The 23,352-nt window shown below is 49.8% G+C and overlaps 1 protein-coding gene across 1 annotated transcript; it reads left to right on the top strand.

The window, feature by feature from the left end:
* The first annotated feature begins 202 nt into the window (after window positions 1-202).
* Window positions 203-19,108, top strand: MAP1LC3A (microtubule associated protein 1 light chain 3 alpha). The gene is made up of 4 exons (XM_049817605.1): window positions 203-339; window positions 10,944-10,999; window positions 17,216-17,322; window positions 17,860-19,108. The coding sequence occupies exons 1-4, from the start codon at window positions 300-302 to the stop codon at window positions 18,020-18,022; spliced, it is 366 nt and encodes a 121-aa protein (XP_049673562.1). The 5' UTR covers window positions 203-299; the 3' UTR covers window positions 18,023-19,108.
* The last annotated feature ends 4,244 nt before the right edge of the window (window positions 19,109-23,352 follow it).

The following is a 23,352-nucleotide window of genomic DNA, read 5'->3' as shown; positions in this document are numbered from 1 at the left end:
GGGGGGGGCAGAAGGGCCAGAGCTGCGCCGTGACCCGCGGAACCACCGAGAGCTCGGTCCCTCCCGGCGGGGCCGCTCCCGCCCGGGCCGCTGTCCCACCCGGGCCGCTGTCCCGCCAGAGGACCCGGGGGCCTGGCCACGCCCTCCCCTCCGCGGGAGGCAGGCCCCGCCCCTGCCGGGCGTGCCGCGGTGACGTCACCGGCCCGCTCCGCCGCAGCCCTAGCGCAGGCCGCGCCGCCAGACGGAGCCGCCCGCCGGCACCCGCGCCCCGGCCCGGCCCGTCGCCCCCCCCGGCCGCCATGCCCTCGGACCGGCCCTTCAAGCAGCGCCGCACCTTCGGTGAGCTGGGCGGGGGTGGGGCTGGGCTGGGCTGGGCTGGGCTGGGTGGGGGTCCCCGCGCCCTCCCTGCCGCGCTGACCTTCGGGGCGAACTCCCCTCTGCCCCGCCCCCCCACCCCCCTCCCCGGGCCCCGGTGCGACCGGAGGCTTGGCCGCCGTCGGGCTCCGCCGGGAGAAGCCGGGCCGCGGGAAGGGGAATCGAGGAGGAGGAGGAGGAGGAGGAGGAGGAGGAAGGGGGGGGCGGCGGTGCCGCATCCGCCGCGCGGTGATGTCATCCCGGCCGGCAGCGCGGCGGGGCGCCGACCCCCGCCCCGGGGGCCGCAGCGGGTCGCGGGCCGTGCGGCGGGGACAGCAGCCCCGGGCCGGGGGACGCACACGACGCCAGGCGGTAGAGCTGGAGGCGGGGTCGCGGGCTGGGGGGCGTTTGGAGCCTCACCCCGCGGGTGTGCAGGAGCCCTGCGCCTGCTTGGCGGGCGTGCTCCCGAGCACAGGCCGGCCCCGGTACCTCACCGGCCCCGGTACCTCGTGGCCGAAGCGTGCGGAGCGTTACTCTTCACCAAAGTACGTCTCTGCCTACTTCGTATCAACTTCGGTCGTTACCCCTCGACAGGGGAGGCGGTCGCTCAACAAGCCTCCGCTTTTTATAAAGCACGGAACAGCGAATTTGTTCAGGACGAGCGTGGCTGGAAGGGCAGCTGCTATAGCTGAGGGCAAGAAATGTGTGTGCGGTGTTTGCTGAGCTATTGCCCTCCTGCTTCGTGTCTTGTGTATCCATCTGAGTGACTGGGGTGAGGTGATGACTGCGGGGGCCTCTGAAATCTACAGGGCAAGGGTAGTAGCCAAGAGGTAAATGTTCTCGTTTCACTCTTGCCCTGGGTCCAGTCTTGACGCTTTTGGGTGTCAGAGCACAACACCCTCTTCAAAAACTACCTTCCGTGCTCGCCATCTAGTTAGCATTAGAGTAGTAGTTGTTCCAAGAATTTGATACACCCTCTCTAATTGTCCCTGAGACCCAGAAGAGTTAATGCTCACGTCATACCTGTCCCTTTGTTAAATGTACGTGGGGGGAAAACTCAAATGACAAGGAGGTGATCATAGAAGGTACCAGATTTGATTGCCAGACCTCATGGTCAAATCAGATGAAACATCAACTGCTGCTTCTCTTGACCTTTGCCAGCTGGCACTGGGAAAGGTGCATGTTTCTTACATCCCAAGGGGGGGTATCAGTTGAGCTTTACTGCTTGACTAATGCTGGTGTATTCATGCCAAACGAGGCCTCGTTTTGTGTCAGATACTGTCCAGATGCAGGTGAGGGTGTGTTTCCTATGTGAGTTTTAAAATTTGAACTTTTTCCTACTGAACTGCTGATTCAACCCCTCGCTGCTCTCTTGGAAACTGTAAATATTTGGTAATTTATTGGTGCAACCCTTCTGGCCTTGAATGCTTACCCAGGCTTCTCCTGCCACAGCGACTGAGTCGAGTGAACATGCGCAAACAAGAATAAAATGAAGCCTGGGATACTTCCTTGGGACCCTGCTGGGTTCTCCTAAGCTACATATTAAAAGCAGTAAAGTCCTAAATCAAACCCTTAGTAACTACCTACTGTTAAACTGGTGAGAATCAGCTTATTATGGTCAGGAGGAGTCTGGTTTGCCTTTGCAGATCGCTCAGACTTTGTATGAGCCAGAAGGAAAACAAAATTCGAGGCTCAGAGTAGCTGAAAGAAAGCAGGATTAAAATAGCCCAGGAGGGAAAAGGGGGGGGGCGGTGGGGGAGTCGGGTGCCGGCAACTGCAAGTGCTTCTTGTTTCTGTGGACTTTCCTCTGCCCTTTTGCTCTCCCAGCTGACTGGTCTGCAGAGCTCAGCCAGGAGGAGGGGAAGGAGGAGGAGGAGGCCTGGCAGCCCACTCCTTTGCTTTGGGTCAGGGCTGGAATTGCTCGGTTGGAGAAAGTAAATACAGCTTGTTTTCGTCTTTGAATCATTACACAACAGGAGCAGGAAGCGATTGTTTACAATGCAGTTGGAGAGGGCTGATGGAAAACATCACCAGCGACACTGTACCCTCAGAATGGCTTAACTTTTAAGGCTTCAAAACTTTATAGAAGTGGAACGGTTCCAAAAAACAGAGAAAAGGCAGAGTCAGGAATATGGCTGTTTACAAAAGGCACCCAGGCTCCAGTTTCACGGCAAGTGGCTTGCTTAGGTCTTGGTCTGCTACCCCGTGCTAAAGATTCTGCTTTTGTCAATGCATCTTTTCCCCCTTCTTGTATTTTTTAGATTTGTTTCTCCATTAATTTCTTCTTCTTGATCATCTGCTTTGTCTTCATCTATCCTGAATAAAATTTCTGGATTTCTATTCATCATTGTTGAGGACTCTAGAAAGGGACTGGCTGGGAAATGCCAGGGGTTTGAGCCAAGGTGTGCTGAGGGCACCAAGCGCTGACTTCTCCGATGATTTGATGAGCCATTAGGGGTGAGAGAAGAGGGTGATGCTCTGTGACTTCGTCTGGTCCTTGGCACATCTGCAGCAGAGCATCTTTGGTTTGGGTGTGTGTGTGTAAAATCTGACAGCAACTGTCTGCTTTCATGTGCTGAACCTGACTGTAGATGCTGAGATGGCTGTCTTCTGTGTAAGTCAGATCCATTGTAGGAGTCCAAAACAATTCCCAGAACAGAACAAAGCTGTGGTCTGTGTTAAAGGAACAGGGTGTCCTGGCTGGTGGTGAGAGCATGCAGCAGCCTGATGACACCGTTGCATTTCCTGTAAAGAGGGCGAGTCCTTCAGAGTATTGGGTAGAGCTCGCACCTCCCACTGTTCTTGAAGTGGTTGTTTTGAATTGGCTGGTCTGCTGTTGCAAGGCTGCCAACGGGCTTCAAGCTTTGTTTTCAATGCAGTACATAACCAGTGTGGTTACAGACGTGGACCTTAAACCTAGACTGGTCGGCTAACTGCAAGTAAGTTGGCCTCGTGCCCCAGCGTCCGGCCGAAATGGAGGCACTTCACAGTAAGACACATACATGTGTGTCTTGATGGGTCAGCTGGAGCCCCTGGTTAGGTGACAAACATAGATAGAGGTTTGGCCTCAGCCTCTCTGGACTGACTATTCCCATCCCGGGTTCAGTCCTCTGGGAGATCTGCCTTTAGTTCTGGGAAGCCACTTCTCTTTAGAGGAAAGGCAGTGGTAGATAAAGGCAGTGTGTGGAGCTGAGTACCTTCTCTCTTGGCTCTGGGAAAAAGCGAAGCATTGCCTTCTCTAGGGAGTCATCTAGCGTAAGCCAGCTGTACTTGTACCAGTTGAAAGACCAACAGTGGATGAATTGTCTGTCTCATCCACCATCCTGTGCTTGTAATGGTTTTGCTTGTTAGGGGCTTGGAAAAGCATCTTGGTCTTGATCTGAGGTTAATTAGTGAGTCAGCTTGTCCTCATACTCTGTGGTCAGAGTATTCATGCTCTAGCAGTTGTGCTTTAAGAGCTGGGATTCTGTGAAATGAGGCTGCTGTTGCAAGTTGATGCTGCGTCTAGTTGTACTAATTACCAAGGACGTTCTGTGGCATGATTTGGTGTGGGGTTAATGATCAGCATTGAAGAAAATATTGGTACAAGAAGAACTGAACAAACATCCAGAACAAATGCCAGCTAGACATGTAGACCACAAATATTGATTTTTTTATTGTTATTCTTTTATATAACAAAAGGTCCTGACTGGCAGCCAAGAACAGTAAAACCTGTATGTCCTTTGTTCTTTACTTAATACTTTCTTCACTACAAAAACTTCAGATATCCCCTTGAGCCAGAAGGGTGGAGACTGATGAATCTAGGAACTGTGACACTGGTAGACTCTTGCTGCCTCTGTCATCGAGTAGCCACGAGCTACAGCCAAGTCACCTTCCTTGGCTTCTGTGTTCCTTCCTTGATCAGTCCCAGCAGGGATCAACGGTCAGGAGAGTCACTCAGGAGGTCTTCCAGTGTGTCACCCTGCTTGTGTGATGTTCTGCAGTCAACCTTGCAGGGTGTAAACACCTCTGTTGTGGTCATGCAGTTGTTTGCTGCCTTTTGTCTTCAGAAGGCAGTTTGGAAATAGGCTGTAAGAGAAAACGAAGGAATAAATTCAAGACTCTTGTGTCTGGCACATTCCCCCAAATAGGCTCTGCAAATCCATGCTTGTTTGTGCACAAATATGTTCACAGATACGTACACAGCAATGACGCGGGCTGGGCTGCGCGAAGTCTCTTTGTGCGTGCATGTGTGTGTTGTTCTGCATTAAAACACAGTTCTGTCAGGAGTGCCAGTTCTTTGTTTGAGCAATTTGAAGTGTCCTGAGTAGTTCTGAGAAATTTGAGTGCATTCCTGCTGTCTTGGAGGCTTATAATTGTGAAGGTTGTCAAGACAGAAGAAAAGGTCAAACAAAAGCTAGAGGGAAGCCCTTTCAGAGGACAGCCTCCTGACTGCTCCTGTGGAGGGACCTTGCTGTTCTTTTTCCAAGGCTAGTGAAACTGATCAAATGTTGAGCAAAAAAACAGTTCCTTATCTGGAGGTCTGATGTAAATACTCCATATGCCATCTAAACGTGGCATGGAAGGTATTGCCCATTTGACCCCCATGCTCAAGAGGTGTAGTGAGGTGGAAACCCTGTTTTAAGCTGTTTGAATGATGGAGGTCATCAATGATGCTCATCCTGCATGGCCCACAGCAGGGGGGACATGGTACTATGCAACCAGAGAACAAGTGTCTTGACATGAATTTAGACTTCACGGTTGTTGTGTGGCTCTGCTTGGTCACGAGCTGAGCCCTTATTGTGGATTTGCCAGAGACAGATACTCATTCCTGGAGCCAGGCTCAAAATCATACTCAGTTAAGTTTTGAAACTGCTAAAAAAAAAATTAAGGTGGTTCCTGTTTGTCTTTTAAAATCCATTTTCAGGCTCTACTCTGGAGTCAGGAAGACTGAGAACTTACACAAATGAACAAGACTGCTGAGATCCTTCCGCAGTCACAGGGAGCTAGGCATTCAAAAATCCTTCCAGACATCACACATCTTGTAGGGAAGCTGTAACAGTGAAATGGATAGTCATGCAGAGAGGTCATCCCTTGCTCCACATTCATGTTGGTAATACCCTCCTGTGAGAGTGGAGCTTGTGAGGCCTAATACACCGTGTTGCAGAGACGCACTTTCTATCAGACGTTAAATTTAAAATGGTGTAGTTTTGGTCCCGAGTCATTCATCCTGTCCAGAGCCCCCCAGCTTTGCAGACAGAAGAAGTAAAATACAACCAAGGATCAGAATCACTGTCAAGTTCCTGCAACACTGCTGTGCTATGTAGCCTGGGACAATAACCCTTTCTTAGTGGTGACGACAGCTTTCCAGGGCACAGCTAGCCTCACAAGCTTTGCACTCCTTTCCTGGATGTGGGAGTCTCCTCTTGCTCCTCCTGCAGTGCCAGTGGCCTGAGAACAAGCTCTCCAGCACTGGGCAAGAGCAGGTCAGGTCAGCTGTTGTGTGAGCCATGACACATCCACAGGGGTGTATTTCCTGGTGGTTAGAGGTGTCTGGCCTTAGGGTGGTGTGATACTACAAAAATACTTCTTGACGTTCATCTGGAATGACCTGCATAACTTGCCTGTGTCTTCAGCAGTTGCCAGCTCATCCCAGACATCCTAACTTCAAACCATCCAATTCCTCCTCTCCTTGCAGAAAATATCTTGGAGAAAGGACCATGTTCTAGCAACCTCTCTGCTCTGGGACTGACTGGAGCAGCTTCTTGAAGAAACATGTTCATTTTTGCATCTGCTTCAGATCTGAGGCAGATCCACCCCCAAGCTGGCTGGCAGAGTGTCTTGTGGATGGCAGCAAGAAAGCCATAGGGTTGGCAGCCTGCTGCAAGTGGCAGGGATGTCTGCATGCTCCCTTCATGCCGTGGGCAGCTGCACCCAGAGCCCTGGAATGTAGGGCCACAGGGAGAGGCAGTAGCTCATGGCTGAATTTCTACTCTCTGCTTTGCTTTCTACACGCAGCTCTTGCTCAGCTCAGGAGTTGTTGACCTGGTAGCACATTGATGACGTTTCTAGGTCGTGTTTTTTCTTAATGGTATTTTCTTAGCAGCATTCCTGTTGGTCACAGGTGGTAGGGCTGGTTGTAGAGTCCATCTGCTGCCCCAGGGCAGCACCAGTACCTGACCAGCGTTTGTCTAGTGTCTCCTGAAAAATGCTGTCCCTTACGCAACTGCACTGTTGGAGAACTTGCCATGTGTTTTCCTTCTGTTCCACCATCTGTATCTTTTGTCTGATTAAGCTCTTTTGCATCCAGGGTTGTCCTTTCTTTCTGTGTCTGCACAGTGCCCAGCACAGCAGAGACCTGTCTCCCGTAGCCAAGGTTCCTAGGCGCTGCTGATAAAAAAGGTTAATGCTTGGAAAGTCTGGCTTAAAATTTTCCACTTTTCTCCCTAACTGTCATAATGATCTCATCCTGCATTGCCATGGGATATGTTATGTGCCCACATCTTTGGGAGAACAGCTTGAGAAGGACCTCAGTCAAGAAAACAGCTGAGATTCTGGTGTCTGGGGCAATTTGCAAGCTTTGCTGTTGCTACTTCACAGTTGAAACAGCAGTTGGAAGAGAAATAGGCAATTTTCCTGGCATATGGAATGCTGCAAAAATATTCCTGTCTTTCAGCAGGCATTTTGCTAGGAATAACCAATAAAAAGTGTGTGGTTTTCATCCTGCTGCCATCTTGAGCTCTCACATCCTGGCACTGGGGAGAAGCCCAGCTTCCCTTGTGGCAGATGTGCAGTGCCCACACCTCGGAGCAGAGACTGTGCTCTTCCCTCTGTGTGCAGTTTGTTAATCTTTGCTCAGCTCCTTCAAAACAGCAGCTGGCTGTAGCCCCTTCATCCCCTCTTGCTTGGAGTCCCTGAGCTGCTGAAATCAGTTGTGGTGTTCTGCTTCTCCTTGCAGCGAGGAGGGGTCAGAGAAAAAAAAAAGTAGATACGGACTGGGTTGTATAAACAGTTCTGGTTCACTTTACATATGGGCTAAGGCTTTACAATAGCCAGGTGCTACAGAAAAGGGGAAGGTCTTAACCTCAATTAACACAGCTACAGTTTGGGAGAGCTGCAGGAGAAGAACAAGGCTTGTAAAATCAGACCTGTTGTGTATGAAATGTGAGTGTGCAGACACTGCTAGTGAAAGGGTGGAGGGAGCGTACCTGTCTGCAGTGCCGTATGTGGTGTGAGGTTGGGTGCTAGGCTGGCATTTCCATCGGTCCCTCTGAAGTGCCCTTTAATGGTTTTATCTTTATTCCTGTGACTTAGATTAGACTACATATACATTAAATTAAAGGTGGTATTTATAATCATTCCTTGCTGTGTGATATTGAAGATGCTTTCATGAGACACAGGATCAACCGCTAGCTCCCACTCCAGGCTGAGGAGGGTGTGGGTGACCACCACCTATCTCCGGCAGGAGATCTCTAGCACCTGAACTATTGCGCGCACAGAAATTACCCTTGTGCAGGATAGCTTCTCCTGATTCCCAAGCCTGTTTGGTTGGATCTCCAAGGCTAGGATGGGACTGAGTGTGCTCTTAGCAGAGCTTCAAATGTCCTGGAAACTTCTGCCTGAATCTTCAGGTACCTGAACGACTTAGGTGGGGTTGCTCCCACTTGCCTTCCTGAATGAAGTTTCTGAAATGGGCATCTCCTGGGCAGAGGACGAAGTGCAGTGCTGTCGGTGCTTGTAGTTGCAATCACACGTACCTGCCAAAGGGATCCAGCAGCCCCTGGAGCAAAGCAGCACCTACTGTCATTGCATTGTGGTAACCTGCAAATCAAGCCACCTCCCACAGGGTCCTCCGAGATTAGAAGGGCTGCAAATGCCCTGGGCCCATCTGATCAGAGGGACCGACTGGCTCCTGGGCACATGACAGGTCTTAATGAGTGAGACAGGGAGGCTGCCACTATGGTACAGCGGACCTGAGGCTAGTTGAGAGCTTTACCACTGGTGGCTGCTCATGCCCTTAATTCCTGCTGAGTGTGTAGTCAGCAAGACCTGGAAGAAACGTCCTGCAGCAGCAGCCTGGCCTGCCTCTGTCCAAGGCACCTGCAGTCTGCGACCCTCGGGAGACAAAGGACTGTGGTTTCAGGACTGGGATCCTGAGATGCTGGCATGTAGCTAGATGGATGATGTAGCATTTTATTCTCTGTGTGGTAGCTTTTTCAGTGTGATGGGCAGGGGGCACCTCTGGCTCCTCTGTGGAAGCAAAGGTGATGATGGCTGCCAGCCTCGTGCTGGAGTTGGTTGGCAATGCTTCCAGGGAGCAAGAAGGGGTATCGGGCATGTAGTTGCCCATTGGCACATGCAGCCTAGACTAGTTGGATGCTCTGAGATTATCTACATTGCTAACCATGGTAACATGCAAAGGCTGCAAATTTGCCTTTGGTAAATTGCTTCTCTAGACCTGTCTCATAATTACCTGCATTGCTGGGGTTTCCTGTGCAAACAGTTCTGTGACCCTACAGGAAAGTGCATGATGTCTAGGAAGTTCATCCACGTGGCCATCTGATAGTATGGACAGACATGCAGGATAGGGTAGATACTGAAGCTGGAAAAACTAGCCAGCCATGAGGACACAGCTTTCTGTAGGCTCTGTTAATACCCAGCAAGCCTGAGTTGACTGCAGTCAAGCTGCCTAAAATACTTACACCAATAAGTGTTGCCTTGCTCTCAATCTCAAGCCTTTCAGATGCTCTGACCTGCTGAAGCTTGTACACCATGAACATGTGGGAGTGGAGCTCTGCAGAAGGTCGGGCATGCGCTTCTGGTTGGGTGCTATGTGTTGGGTGCTTGTGTGCTGGGTGCTTCTTGTCACTGTGTCCTTCAGTGTTCCTGAAGAGGCATTGCTGTACTAGTGTCATGTGCAGTGCTGATGTCTGCATAACTCCTTGCTGATTGGGACCTCAGGGGAAAATTGTATCACAAGGATAACTCTGGATGCCCTGTAGCATTGAGTAGGGTGAAAAGGAAACATGAAGAACCACATCTTCAGTCATAAAACTCCAAACAAATATGCCTGAATTTTCCATTAAATCCAAATAATCTTGCTCTGTCTTGCTAGTCCGTGGAGTCCTACAGAAGAAAGGTCTAGCAATTCCTAGCAGAGGGATATTTTCCTCTCAGAGGAGATAGAAATGGTGCTGAAAAGCTTCTGTGATCCAGTGATTTTGTACCCTTGTGGCCTCTAAAGAAACTCCAGTCTTTTCCCAAAGTAGCATCTAGCCAAATTCAATTTATAAGCAATAAGGTTTTACTGAGTGGTTAGAGGGGAAATGCTCAACGTTTGCGGGGAGAAAACACATACAGACACATGCACTTAACCTGGCCTGTATGATCCTGCTGGGTCACGAGAAACTGGGGCTGTGTGAAGCAGGTAAGGGGAGTCGGGCTTGAAGCAGGTGCTGCACCAGCGACTGTGTGTGTGGCAGGATGATCCCATGACAGATCCTGTGATACCCAGATCTTGCATTTCTAGGCAGTCCTTAGTCGTTGACCTTCACTTCCCAGCTTACCTACTGTGATCCATGAAACTGCTTCCCCTGGGAACTTCAGAGGGGCTATTGTAGGCTGCGAATCACTTCCAAGAGTAATGGTAATGCAAGAAGAAGCTTAGGTCTGCAGTGTCCCAGGAGGAAAACACACGGAGCTATACCTGGCCCTGGTACGGCTTCTTCCCCTCCGTTCTGCTGCTTTGAACTGTGGAAGGTGGAGAGCCCTCTGGTAAAGCAGTGAGGGGGCATTGAAATTCTCCTGTAAGCTCGAAGAGCATACCAGCTTTTATGTGCTGCCTGTTGTGTGTGTCAGTGACACTCCATGTGAACTCTGGGGGAAAATGGGTTAGAAAATGTGAGAACAACTGTAGAAAAAATGTCTTGGTACGTGGGTCATCTCCTTGCTTAAGTTTTTCTTCCTGTTTCCACGACAGGTCTAGAAATGCTTTCTGTCAGGCCAATAGCTGTTGTAGCTACTATGTAGATCTATAATAGTGAAGGAGTCCTCTTTGGCAAGGTGTATCTCTTTTGGACTGAGGCACTGTGCCTGATAATGCTTGGAAGTGTGCAACAGGCAGAAGGAAATGGCTAAAACCCAGCCCTAGTTGGAGAATCATCTCCTCTGGGGAAGCAGCCAGGAGACACAAAGATCCTGAACTTCTAGAGCTGAGACCCTAACGCTGTGCTGCTGCCCAGCACTGATGGTCATGAGCTGCATTTGCTTAAGGTAGATTTAGGATTACAGTTTTGTAATCTTTATGGTCTCATTTAAGTTATTTGGTTTCTATGTTGTTGCCCAGTTTTACTAGGCAGGGTAGCATGTCCCTGCCTTGGGGGATGATTGAGGTGGTAGGAAGCCATGAAGGGCTGATCCCTGAAGCCGACATCTGGCTGACCTTCTCACTGCTGCAAAATGTTCAGAAAAGGCCTGATGAACAGAATTTGCATTTCTTTTGCCATGTTCCTCTTTGTCAGTTTGTGGCTTGCAGGGTGATTACCTTGTTTTTGCCTGAACTAGCACAGCCAGATGTTTCTAACTTCATTTCTTTACTTCTTTCTTTCCAGCGGATCGTTGTAAAGAAGTACAGCAGATCCGAGAGCAGCATCCAAACAAAATCCCGGTAAGTTATCATTCTTGCTGTTCTGCATTAGACTTTGTTCTCATGACCTCTCTGTGCTGCTTGATAGTCTCCACCAGCCAGCCGTGGAGGTTACAAAACTTTGCTCCCCAGAATCAACACAGGACGCTCTCCATGAGACTCCAGTGCCTTGTGCATGCCAGCTGCGCAGTAGTAGACACCATTCTCAGCAGTGCAAAATACAGTTTTTCTCTTAAGCTTCATGCCTGCCCTAGAGGCAAGGAACTGATTTGATCTCAAATCTACTTCCAAGCTAGTGCAGCAGGAGAAAACTCTGAAATGGCCTTTTTGTTGTTGTTGTTGTTAGAGTAGCTACCTGATTTTTCCTGGATAACCTGGTAAGGATTTTTCTACATCTGCCCAGAGAAAGATGCGTGAGATGATCTCCGCTGTATTGAAAGCAAAAAGACTCTGTTAGGATAATTCATAATGCACCCAAACAGTCACACCCGTTCTGTGCTTTCCCAGCACCTGTTGTTGACATGTGTAGGTAAGACGCCATGAGTTGCCTCCAGTTCTTCCTGCCTATGTCAGACCTAATATGCTGTCTTGCTCTTTGGCTGTGAGTGTGCTTTTGATATCCTAGCTGAGTATTTGCTTCTCTTCCTAAGATGGAGAACTTACAGAAATAACATACTCAGGGCTTGCTCGAGTTAGTATTTGCAATACCATAGCATGTATGACCAAAAAATGGGACACGTTCCTAGTTCAGCTCGCTCTCAGCATTAAACATCAGCCTTGTCTTAAAATTGCATACAGTCTCTCAGTATTTAGCCTTCAGGGCTTAACGTTTCAAACTGCTTTTGGCACATACTAGTCCATTCCTGCCTCACTCTTCTTTTGATTTTTAGTGTAGCACCTTCTAGCAAAAGTAATTCTCTTCCTTCTGTTCCACCACCACTGTGGTATCCATGTGTTGTCAGCTCAGCAGAGCAGGACTTGCCCCTTGCAGCATGCTGAATACCAGTATGCCATATCATCTACACATTTATTGACCACTGCTTTTAACATGGTTTTCATGGCATTAGGCTGGCTCTGCATTTCTCCAGAGCTGTGGCAGAGCTAATTACAATGCCTTAAGACTCTAGCAATAAGGACAGGCTAGAAATAAGTTGTACATAAAATGTACACACATGCCTAATCAAGTGCCTGTACACAAATGCGTTGCCTGGGAAGTGAACAGAAGGAGCCAGAGCTCTGTATCCACATGCAGAGTTTTACCAGCATTACTGAAACGTGGTGGGAGCGCTTCCATGGCTGGAGTGCTCTTTGTGTTGGGGTCAAACACCGTGTGCCCCAGGAGAAGGCTTCTGTGTCATCAGGGCCTGGCCACTGGTATGGTTGTCTGGGGAGTTGTGTGTGCATGGGGAGGTTTGGCCATGGCAGACACCTGAGCCCTCCCACACCTGCTCCAGTGACCTCTTTGTTCCGTGCCTTATTGTCCTTGATAGTGTCCTGAGTGCCAGCATTGTGGGAGGATGAGGGACTCTGCTAAACGCCCAGCTGCTTTGCTTTCCTGGGCTGACTGACATGACAGGGGAGGATACGTTTAGCTGCAAGTTTTGCTGGAGGAGTAAAAAATCAGGAGAGAAGGGTGTTGAAGGCCTTGGGGAGTCCAGCTGTGTTTGTGTCATTGGTATCTCTAAAGGCCTGGTCCTGATTAGATCCTGACACCAAGTTTGATGCTGTCCCTTCTCTTTTACACAGCAAAGTTCCTGTAAGTCACTGTATGTAGCTTTCAGTGCTAGGGCTGTGAGCAAAGCCTTGTACTGCAAAATGGAGCATGGTGTGGGGGATACCTGTGGGTCTGAGCAGTGCAGTGCAGGCATATTGGCTGCAGGAAGGTCTTGGTCTTCTGTGAAAGGCAGGAGCTGTGTTTGTTTGCCAAGTGACCGGCTTCCCTGGTGAGGCACCTGGAATTAGCAAAGGGGTTTGAGCCCACAGCCCAGGGGGAGTTAGGGAGAAGATGGCCCAGGTCACACCCTTATTGCTGGCAGCAGCTGTCCTCTTCTTGCATCTCCAGTTTCCACTTGGACCCCTTGGGCTGGTCCCATTTTGCTTTGACAGAGGCCCAGGAGGATTTGCAGAGTGCATGGCCTGGCTTTGTGCCTGTGCCCAGGGAAAGGCATTTCTCTCCTGTCTCCATGAGGGTACTTCCAGAGGAGGCTGAGGAAGGGACTGTGCCACATACACATGGGGGTACTGCGTGGGGAGAGAGCTGTGTCTGTCTGAGCAGTGGAGACAAAGCAGTAGATAACCTGGACTCTGCCTGAGGCATGGAGTTATCTGCTTCTGTTTGAAGGGAAATCACAGCCCAGAATGCCTCACTGGCACATGTACTAAAGAGATAGGCAGGAGCTAGGGGTTCCCCAGTGTTTCCGTATCTGCCTCATGCCAGGGGCTCCTTTGCTGTCTCTGCATTCCCCAAACCTGGCTGCACTTCCATGGTAAAAAGTGCTGACCACAGGAACACACAGCTCTTATTGAGAAGGGCTTAGTTGCGTTGGCAGTGAGATACTGCTCACGCTTAGGTTAGCCCTTGTAGGCAGCTGCAAGGCAGCTCTTCCTCGGGCGGTCAGAGCAAGCAGAGAGCTTCCTGCCTTCTCTCTGGGACCTCCATCCACAGCCTCAGCAGGTGCTTTAGAAATCATCTTCTGCCCTGTTAGAGGATAGACCAAGTTTATGCCTGCCCATCACACTCGCCTGCTGTCAGCTCCAGTGCTCTCTTTCTGGAGCCCATTGAACTGGGACCTGTTGAGGAGCAGCTACAAGCTTTAAGTCAGCTCCAGTGAGCCTTGGAGAGTCTAAAGTCACAGGAGAACAGCTTGTGCTAGGCAGCAACAGGAGCAAACCATTTCCCAGAGCACTGTAATGCTAAATTCAGTGAGGCCTAGTGTGTCACAGGCTGTAGTGCTGCAGAGGGTGAGTTAGGAGAGAGTCACCTCTCATGCTGATAGGGAAGGGTGAAGGTGTGTTTGGGCCATGCAGCGAGGTCTCTGTTAGGTTCTGTGATAAAAAGCTCATCTGCACACCCACTGAGGAGCACAGAGGGGCTATGGTGGGTGAAGGAGCCCAAATAATTCCCTGCCCCGGCACAATGGTGGACGGAAACCCAAATTACTGACTTGGAGGAAGTGATAACCTTCTCTGGGCTCCTGCGAGAGCTGTTTTGGGGAGCTGCAGACCCAGTGTCCAAGGCTGACGAGACTCAAGATGGATCAACACCGGAGCACCTTTTGGACTGAGGGGGGTTACTGTATATATTCACACTAAAGGACTTCCACCCTGTTTAGCCAGAGGTGGTCAGGATGAGGCTGTTGGTGCTGTGTGTGAGTGCTCTGCATGCCTGTGTTGATCTCTGTGGCTGGCCATGTATATAGGTATGTATATGTTACATATACACATTTGTGTGTGCGTGTGCCTGCTGGGACTACATTCTCAACCTTGCTGCTGGTTGGACCTCGGGGCATGGAGCAGTGGCAGTCTCACCTCTGTCAGGCTGCCAGATCTGGCCCCGTTCCCTACCAAAATCCCTTTCCACCTCTTCAGACTGGCCTCAGAACAAGAGTTTAGTTTATAAATGCTGCCTAAGCCCGCTCTGTGATGGAACTGGGACCCCAGGCTCTGCCCTAAGCCTTTCCACCTGTGCCCAGCTCATGTTATTTCTGCAGTGAGATCTGTGGTGGGTTCCCACTGCAAGAGCAGGTGTCCCACACTGAGGAACCCCCTAGCCTGAGGCAGCAGCTTGGAAAAGGATACGGGAGGGGAGGTGGCTATGTATACCAGCCCTATGGCCGCAGGGATGTAATATTAGCATTTGATCATGCATTTCCCTCCAAAGCTACACAAGAACGTTTTGTCCGTTGGCCACCTGTTCCCATAGCTGGGTTACCCAAATAGCAGCTCATGTTCTGGAAACAGAAACTCTTGGAGCTGTTCTACATGACAGGCCCTCTGTCTGCTCAGGGCACAAGGCAGCTGCTGCTTTAACAGCCAGGACAACCTTCTCGGCCCATTCTTGGATTAATTCAGAGGCTTTTCTTTGTGGGATGGAACTGGCTGGTAATTAGAGATGTCTGCCTCCGTTCCTGCTAGATGTGAGAAATGAGGCATAGCCCAGGTGTACAGGGCCCTCTCTGCCTGTGAAGGTATATGCACAAACAGTTCCTACGTAGCTGCCCCTTTGTGCAAACTACTGGTAAAAACTCAAGGTCCTGCTGTTGCCTCTGTGTTTCCCAGTGGCCAGCCCCTTGAGACTGTTCATCTCCCTATAGTCAAAATACTTATCTGTCCAAGTAAGACTCAAATACAGCAGGATGGCTCTGCTTGTCTGTGTACTTCCTCTGCCCTCCTGGAGGGAGGAAGGGATGTTAGCAGGTTGGTAGGGGGCATCCTGATCCATGATTTGATCTGCTGTAGAACATTGTTCTTTCATCAGGTCCCCATCTTGCAAAAGGGGCCAAAGGAGCATTATCTGGCTTTCCCTGGTCTTTTTCTCTGGCATTCTTGCTCAGTATCAAGAGGACACTTAGCCAATGTGAGAATACATTGGTGGACTCGTGGGGGCCTTCATATGCTGCTTGTCCAGCCCTTGGGCTCCTAGGTTCCCCTTGTATGAGCTTTGTCCAGGATGGGCTCTTCAGAGGGCATTTAGGTGCAGGGCTGTCACCACGGTGCCTCGCACAACTCGCTCATCTGGGAACTGCCTGCAACATAGCTTGGCCCATCCTGGTGGGCCTTGAGATAAGCCCTGCAGTCTGGGGAGCTCATCAGATATTCCCAGCTCACTAGTGATATCACATCATCCCAACCAGAGTGTCTGATTTGGCTTTGGTGTGGGCAGACAGCAGGACATACATTGCTGCTGCTGATAGAGGCTTGTGTGTCAACAAATGATTAAGGGAAAGGCAAATCAATGTTCCCAGAGGTTCGCCTGATCCTTTTGGCTCCACAGAGCCATCTTCTGGGGTTCCTGATCTCTGCATGCTGCTCCATCCTTCTACTGTCCAAAGGCATTTGCAGTCTCCCGTGTATTTTTGGAAAAGACCTGGAAAAATTATTTATGGGAACTCCTTGCCTTATAGTGAAAACTTATGTTCAGTCTCAACTTGGAGACGACAGTGAACTGATTAGTATACATGTGTCTTTCTGTGGAGAATACAGCTAGGTACTGGAGAGATGCGAGAGTCAGACTATCACTGTAATGGGAATGTATTGAGCTTTATAAGTAATATCATTACTTATTTTAACTGCCTACCACCTTGTTTCTTAGAATACAAATAGTACATTTCCAAGCTGGTTTAGAATAGCAGTTGTAGTTGTCAGCAGACACTCCTTAACAGAAGAAATTCATTAATTATAATAGCAAGAAAACGGAACAGAAATTATTGTTTAGCCATTTCAGAATGTAGGTGTGGTAAGAGCTTTCCGAAGCAAGATCTCTTGCAGGGGAGAACAGGTTAGGCTGTCCCTGTGGTGGCACTGTGCTGAAGTGCCCTGGAATCTCACCGCACAGTTGTGGTGGCACATGGGAGAAGTGGCTATGGGTTTCTGATCCTTTTTGGAGTCAGTGTGTCTTGTCTCTGTTAACATGAGGAGTAGGAGACTGGTGAAATCCAAACTTTCCCTTTCTGAAGGAATGCCTTGGGTGGCTTCGCAGTGATTTCTGAAAGCTTGTTGGAATATCTGCAGCTCTTCCTGAGCAAGCAGGGTGATGCTGAATGGCAGCAGCCCAGAGCTGTGGCAGAAAGGCAAAGGAAAATGTCTCTTCCTGTGCACCATGACTGCAGTCCTTAGCTCAAACCAGCAAAACCCGTGGTTTTGGTCAGTCTGAAAGTGATGTTAAAATACACTTCACTCTTCTTCCGGTTCTCCTGCATGTCAAGGACGGTAGCTAAATCAATCCGCTAATGCCTACTGTTTCTCAGCTAGCCAGAGCAATTGATGCTTTAATTCACTTATCTTGGATGCTTTGTACCGTCTGGCTCAGGCAGACAGATGACTCTTTTCTGAAGAGCTGTCTGCAGTCAACCTGATGGTCACTGCCTATGGCCTTTTTTTGGTTTTCCTGTGAGGGTGAAGCAAGGTGGGGCCTTACCTCAACTTTTCCACTTGTGCTACTTTGATTTGTGTTTGACCTTGAGGCCAGTGCTTGGCACTGTAAACTGTGGCTAACCCTACCACTGACTTTCTCCCCAGGTCATCATTGAACGCTATAAAGGGGAGAAACAGCTACCAGTGCTGGACAAGACCAAGTTCCTTGTCCCAGACCATGTCAACATGAGTGAATTGGTCAAAATAATCCGGTGAGTGGGGCGGCCCCAACTGGCATGCTGTGAACCTGTTCTCACGCACAGGCCCTGAACACAGAGTGGTGGGGTGAGGATGAGGCAGAGGCAGCTGCTGAGGGTGGGGATGGGAACATGACAACTGCAGCATTCTTGTGTTGTGGTATGGACTGTTGGGGGAGCTGAGGGGAGGCAGGTTCTTAGCATCTGTTGAAGGACTGTGACCTCTTCCTCATAGGGACATTCCATGAGCTGATGAGGGGCACTCCGATCCCCTTCTTTTATCCTTCAGCTCAGATGGAAGAGGCCCCTCTGCTTTCCCCTTGCCAGCAGCACTTGGAGAAAGGGGCTTTGCAGAGTCCTGACTCAGGAGGCCTTGGAGCCCCAAGCAGCTCAGCTGGGCTTATAGATGCCATGTCCTGAGCGTGTGGGAGGAGGTCGTGGCTGTGCAGGCCTGGCCCCACGTGAACAGCATCGCTGGGGGGAGGTGGAACTTGCTGTCATGGTGCCCACCCGGGTGGGATGACCCAGGCCCTCGTGCCCTTGCCCCTACAGGCGTCGCTTGCAGCTGAATCCGACCCAGGCTTTCTTCCTGCTGGTGAACCAGCACAGCATGGTGAGTGTGTCTACCCCCATCTCGGAGATCTACGAGCAGGAGAAGGACGAGGATGGCTTCCTCTACATGGTCTATGCTTCCCAGGAGACCTTTGGCTACTGAGGCCCGCTGAGAGGTAGCATGTGGAGATGGATGAACTGTGGCGCACATGCCCCTGGCCTTGGAAGACAACACAAGCAGAGGCTCCCAAGAGGGGGACTGTGCTGACTCCCTTTCTCTCCCTCCCTCCCCTTCCCATCACCCTGTCACCAAAGAGGCTCGTGGCTTGTGTTGGACTCCTGCAACCCTTCACCTCTGTGTAGATTAGTCCTGCTCCCTCCACACACACGCACCCGTGTGCGCACGTACATACAGACACTCACACGCACACGTGGGGCCTCGGCTTCCCATCCCATCCCACCCCCTTCGTGTAACCTTCAGCTGCTCTCACTGTGCTGTGTCTGTGTGTGTGCGTGTGTTTGTAGCCTGCTGCCAGAACAGTTCGGCTGGTGATGGAGAGAGGACAGGACACTGTCGCCTTCGCTTTCAGCACAGGGAGAGCTGCCTCTCCTCCGAGACACTAATAAAGGGCAGGAGGTCTGCAAAAGCAGCAAACAGATGCTACCATTGCTCCCGAGTTTTAATTGATTTTAATTACACCCATATCAGATTCTTGGTGCTACTGAGTAGATGTAGGCGTCTCTGTAGGACTGTGGATAATGTATATCCTTTAGATTTATTTTATTGGTTTTTTGTTTGGTTTTATTTTTTTTTAGGGATAGATTGGAATGGGGAGAGGGGGTAATCTTTCCTGTGTTCTGTAGGTAAATAAATTGGGCTTCATTGCACTTTAAAGCGTAGTAGTTGTCAGAGTGGAATTTACTTTTAATTTATACAGGTTTGCCATATATAGTGCTGCTCTTCTGTTGACAGTTGTACCTAGATTGTCTTTGTTTCTCTTTTTTTTAAAAATAAAATTGATTTCCCTTCTCTCTGTCTCCCCACTGCATGCTATTTTTCAGTCTCGGTGTGGCAAAGAGTTCACTCAAAGAATGTACTGATTTATATTTGCTATGTTCCTGTTTCTCATGTATTATACCAAAAAAATGTATATGATAAAATCCCACCCAGTTTAATCTATACAAAGGTATATATATATATAAATATATATATATAAAAAATAAACATAAATTCAAGTCGTGTCTTGTAGGAATGTTCTGTTCCCATCTCATTTGTCTATGTTAATGACCCTAGTATCAAGTAAGAGTGATGCGTGTTGCCCATGTTCACTGGTGCATTCTATGCCTGCCAGGCTTTGGAGCTGGTTAGTCCAAGCTATGGCAGAAGCAGCTGGCTGGGGTTGAGGGGCTGAGGCAAAGGTGGAAGCTCAGCTTAGAGGACAGAGTACTGGACAGTGATGTGGGAAACATGGTTATCCTTGCCCTACCTGTGACATAGTGTTAGGTAAGTCTCTTGTCCTGTGACCAAGTTTCCTCATCTGGGGGGGTGGGGGTGGGGGGGGGAAGAGGTGGAGAGCATTTGCAAAGTCTCTGCTTTTAAAGGAAACTATGAGCAGTGCAGGAAGTCTACCTGAGCACTCAGTCAAAACTGTTTTCCAACCAAAGGCAGGGGCTGATGGCCATTCAGCATTTCAGTGTATTTCCCTGCCCCTCAGCTTGCTCTGCTTCCTTAGCACTGCCCAGCAGAGAAAGATTTAGATACTGTTTGCCTGAGTTGCAGCTGTCTTGTTTATGTTGTACACCTGCAGGGAATCTTCTTGCACCGCAGACTGAGCTACCTCGAGCTACCTCTTCAAGCTTCTGGGCTTCAGTTGCAGTTTGTTGTTCAAACGCAGCTTTGAACACGCTGTCTGCAGCGACATCTGGCTTCCTCTTGGAGTCAGCATCACTACTGACCTGGGCAGCTTGGCACCTTCCCATACCAACTCAGGTTGGGGGTAGGTTTGGCCTTCATCCAAAGCTGCTTTCACTCTTCTGCATCACTCTGATTTGAGGGAGATCTTTCTGCTCTTGGGTGGAAGTAGGCAAGATGGTTTTTGAGGCTGCAGCAGCCACTTTGACAGGCAAGAAGTGTCGATCGCTCCCACAGTTTGGGGGCATCCTTTAATTTGGCCAGGTGTTGCCAAAGCCTTTCCTGAAAGGTGGCACCAGGTTGTGGCTCACTGTCACCTGGACCAGAGCTCATGCCCCTGTGTACTGAGGCTTCATGGAGGCCCAGGCCAGCATGCTGTTTCAGCCACGGGACAAGGGCAGAAGAGAAGGGCTTCCCTCAGGACTCTGCATGCTTGCACATGACCTTCCTGCCTGAGCCCACCCCAGCACTCTGTGCTAGCTCAGCTCCGAGATGGGCAGTCCTTTCCTCACAACATCCTGCCCATCAGCACAGCCCTCACCTCTTCTGTACTGATCACCTCCCCTCAGCACCGCGCTGCTGAGAGATGTCCCCAAACACCCTGCTTTGCCTACCTCCTCTTGCCTGAACTTTTTCTCTGCCTCCAGCTTGAGCCTGATCAGATATTGCCTGTACTCATTGAACTCCTTCAAGAGTGCAAACCACCTATAGTGAGACGAGGGGAGAAATCACTCAAGCACTATCAAGCCAGCTACGCAGACCACCTTCCCCAAAACAGCCTCAACCCAGCAGGAGGGGAGCTGCTTCTCTGCACGCACTCTCTCTGCGCTCGGGGAACCCTGCTTGGAGGGGACTGTTTCTATCAACCTGACGTCCAAACTTGCTTTGCCACCACTGGTGATGTAACCCCCTTTCTTCAGCCTCCAGATGTTGTCTCTGTGTTTGTGATGCACCTGCAGATACAGGTCATGCAGGCTGATGTACTCTCTGTGCATTAGGCAACTGGAGGGATCTCCCAGACCAAAATAGCATGAGGGCCAGTGAAGCTGTAAGAAAGATGTTCTAGTGTATGAATGGGGCAGAAGAGAGCAGCAGGGATGAACATGCTTCTGAGCTCCTCACACGCACAGGGTGGCATTTCCAAACCTCCAAGGTATAGACTAATTTCTGGCTTACTTCCCTCTACTTCTCCACCAGAGAAGAAACCCTGTGCCTACATCATCTGTCTATTGACTATCTACTGTTGCTGTAGGAATACAAGTTGCTGTTTACTGCGGGGGTTAGAGGGTTGTGCCCAGTGCTGCACCTCTTAGGAGCTAAGCTAAAATGTTGCCTACAGCCATGTCTTTTCCTCTGGCAATTTGCTCTGATTGCAAAACAGGATTGCAATCCCCAGAGATGCCAAGCTGTCCTTGTGGAAAGGTGAAGGTAGTTTGAAGACCTGACACCAACACTTCTCCATCCAGCTCTAGCCAGCCTGGAGTACTGCTATGGGCGAGTTCTCCTTTCTCTTGGCTCCAAGGAACCAGGAGCTTCCCTCGACTCCCCAGCCCTGTCCAATTGAAGGGCTGCAGCTCCCACTGTAGAGCAGGTGGCCACAAGGACTCTGAATGACAGGGACCCTGTAAAAGAAGACAGCTTTTCTACCCCTTTCTACTTCCTTTACCTTTTCCCCCAGCTTTGCCCTGCTGAATACAGACTTGGAGCTGGGCAGCAGAGAGATCTTGACCACAAGTGGGGTCAAAGGCATCTATAATTTTATGGTGTCATCATCTATCTGCTTCTTTCTTGATCTAAACATCCCTGGAGTCAGTCTTGCTACAGTTACTTATCTATGATGCCAGATAATGGGAGGATTTCAGAGGAGTTGGAGGGGCTGGGATGCTGGAGTTATCTCTATAGTCTAGGGGTATCTCTTCTTCAGTGTGGGGGCTGTCCTTCTTGCTATGAGCTGGGATCCTTTACTCATGCTTACTTCACCATGAATATGCAGTATACAATGTAAATATATCTTTTAAAAGTTCATACAATTTCATACTATAAAGGCTAATTGGCACAATACTTAAGGAATGAGGTTTTTCCTAACAGTCTCTCCTTTTCTTTTGACTATCAGGGTCACACCACACTATTCATTAATTTAGTAGTTAATTGAGTTCATAAAGTAATACAACACTGTAAACACACATATATAATTACAAAGCAAAGTAAGATAGTGAATACTATCCTTTTAGCTATACCTAGGTCCGGGAGCTCTTACAAACAGGTGGAACGCAGTGCCACATGCTGTCAGAGGGTTGTAACGCTTTTTCTCATATATAGCAGTAGTTATGAGTTACAGAAGCAGAAGACATACTGGTGCTAACCTGTGTGGATGGTATTAATGCACTCAGAATACACTTTTTAGCTCAGGTTCCAGGTAAATACTTGAATGCCTTTTCTCCACATATCCAATATTGCCCTGGTAGCTGTGTAAATAGGGTACTATAATCTTCTAATAAATCTGAGTCATGTAAACTATGTCCTGCAAAACAGTTAACATGTGCCAGGTTTGGTTGTATAAATAAACCAGTAAGCTTTGGGCCCAGATTAGATGACTCAGAGCAATCAGGATCCTATAGGCCTGTTGTATTGTCTTTGTATGGCAAGGTTTTGGTAGCAGGGAGCGTTACAGGGGTGGCTTCTGTAAGAAGCTGCTGGAAGCTTCCCCTGTGTCTGACAGAGCCAATATCAGCCAGCTCTGAGACGGACCCACCGCCGGCCAAGACCGAGCCAATCAGCGATAGCGGTAACGCCTCTGTGATAACATTTTTAAGAAGGAAAAAGAAGTTGGGACAGATGGAAACGGCAGCCAGAGAGAGGAGTGAGAACATGTAAGAGAACCAACCCTGCAGACAGCAAGGTCAGTGAAGGAGGGGGAGGAGATGCTCTGGGAGCCGGAGCAGAGATTCCCCTGCAGCCTGTGGTGAAGACCCTAGTGAGGCAGGCTGTCCCCCTGCAGTCCAGGGAGGTCCACGGTGGACCAGATATCCAGCTGCAGCCCGTGGAGCACCCCACGCTGGAGCAGGTGGGTTCCTGAAGGAGATTGTGACCCCGTGGGAACCCCACGCTGGAGCAGGCTCCTGGCAGGACCTGTGGATCTGTGGAGAGAGGAGCCCACGGAGCAGGTTTTCTGGCAGGACTTGTGAGCCCGTGGGGGACCCATGCTGGAGCAGTGTGCTCCTGAAGGACTGCACGCTGTGGAAAGGACCCACCCTGGAGCAGTTCATGAAGAACTGCAGCCCGTGGGAAGGACCCACGTTGGAGAAGTTCATGGAGGACTGTCTCCCGTGGGAAGGACCCCATGCTGGAGCAGGGGAAGAGTGTGATGAGTCCTTCCCCTGAGGAGGATGAAGCGGCAGAAAATAATGTGTGATGAAATGACCGTAAACTCCATTCCCTGTCCCCCTTTGCCGCTGGGGGGGGGTTGGTAGAGAATCCGGGAGTGAAGTTGTGCCCGGGAAGAAGGGAGGGGTGGAGGGAAGGTGCTCTGAGGTTTGGGGTTATTTCTCATTACCCTACTCTGGTTGATTTGTAATAAATTG

The sequence above is a fragment of the Accipiter gentilis genome, chromosome 14, assembly GCF_929443795.1.
Source record: "Accipiter gentilis chromosome 14, bAccGen1.1, whole genome shotgun sequence".
Lineage (NCBI taxonomy): Eukaryota > Metazoa > Chordata > Aves > Accipitriformes > Accipitridae > Astur > Astur gentilis.
This window is presented reverse-complemented; position numbering and strand designations above follow the sequence as displayed.

Excerpts from the sequence above, each read along its gene's own strand:
- MAP1LC3A (XM_049817605.1), top strand. The coding sequence starts at position 300 with ATGCCCTCGGACCGGCCCTTCAAGCAGCGCCGCACCTTCG. Across the intron at positions 11,000-17,215 it reads AGCATCCAAACAAAATCCCG|GTCATCATTGAACGCTATAA; the intron begins GTAAGTTATCAT and ends CTTTCTCCCCAG. Across the intron at positions 17,323-17,859 it reads GAATTGGTCAAAATAATCCG|GCGTCGCTTGCAGCTGAATC; the intron begins GTGAGTGGGGCG and ends TTGCCCCTACAG.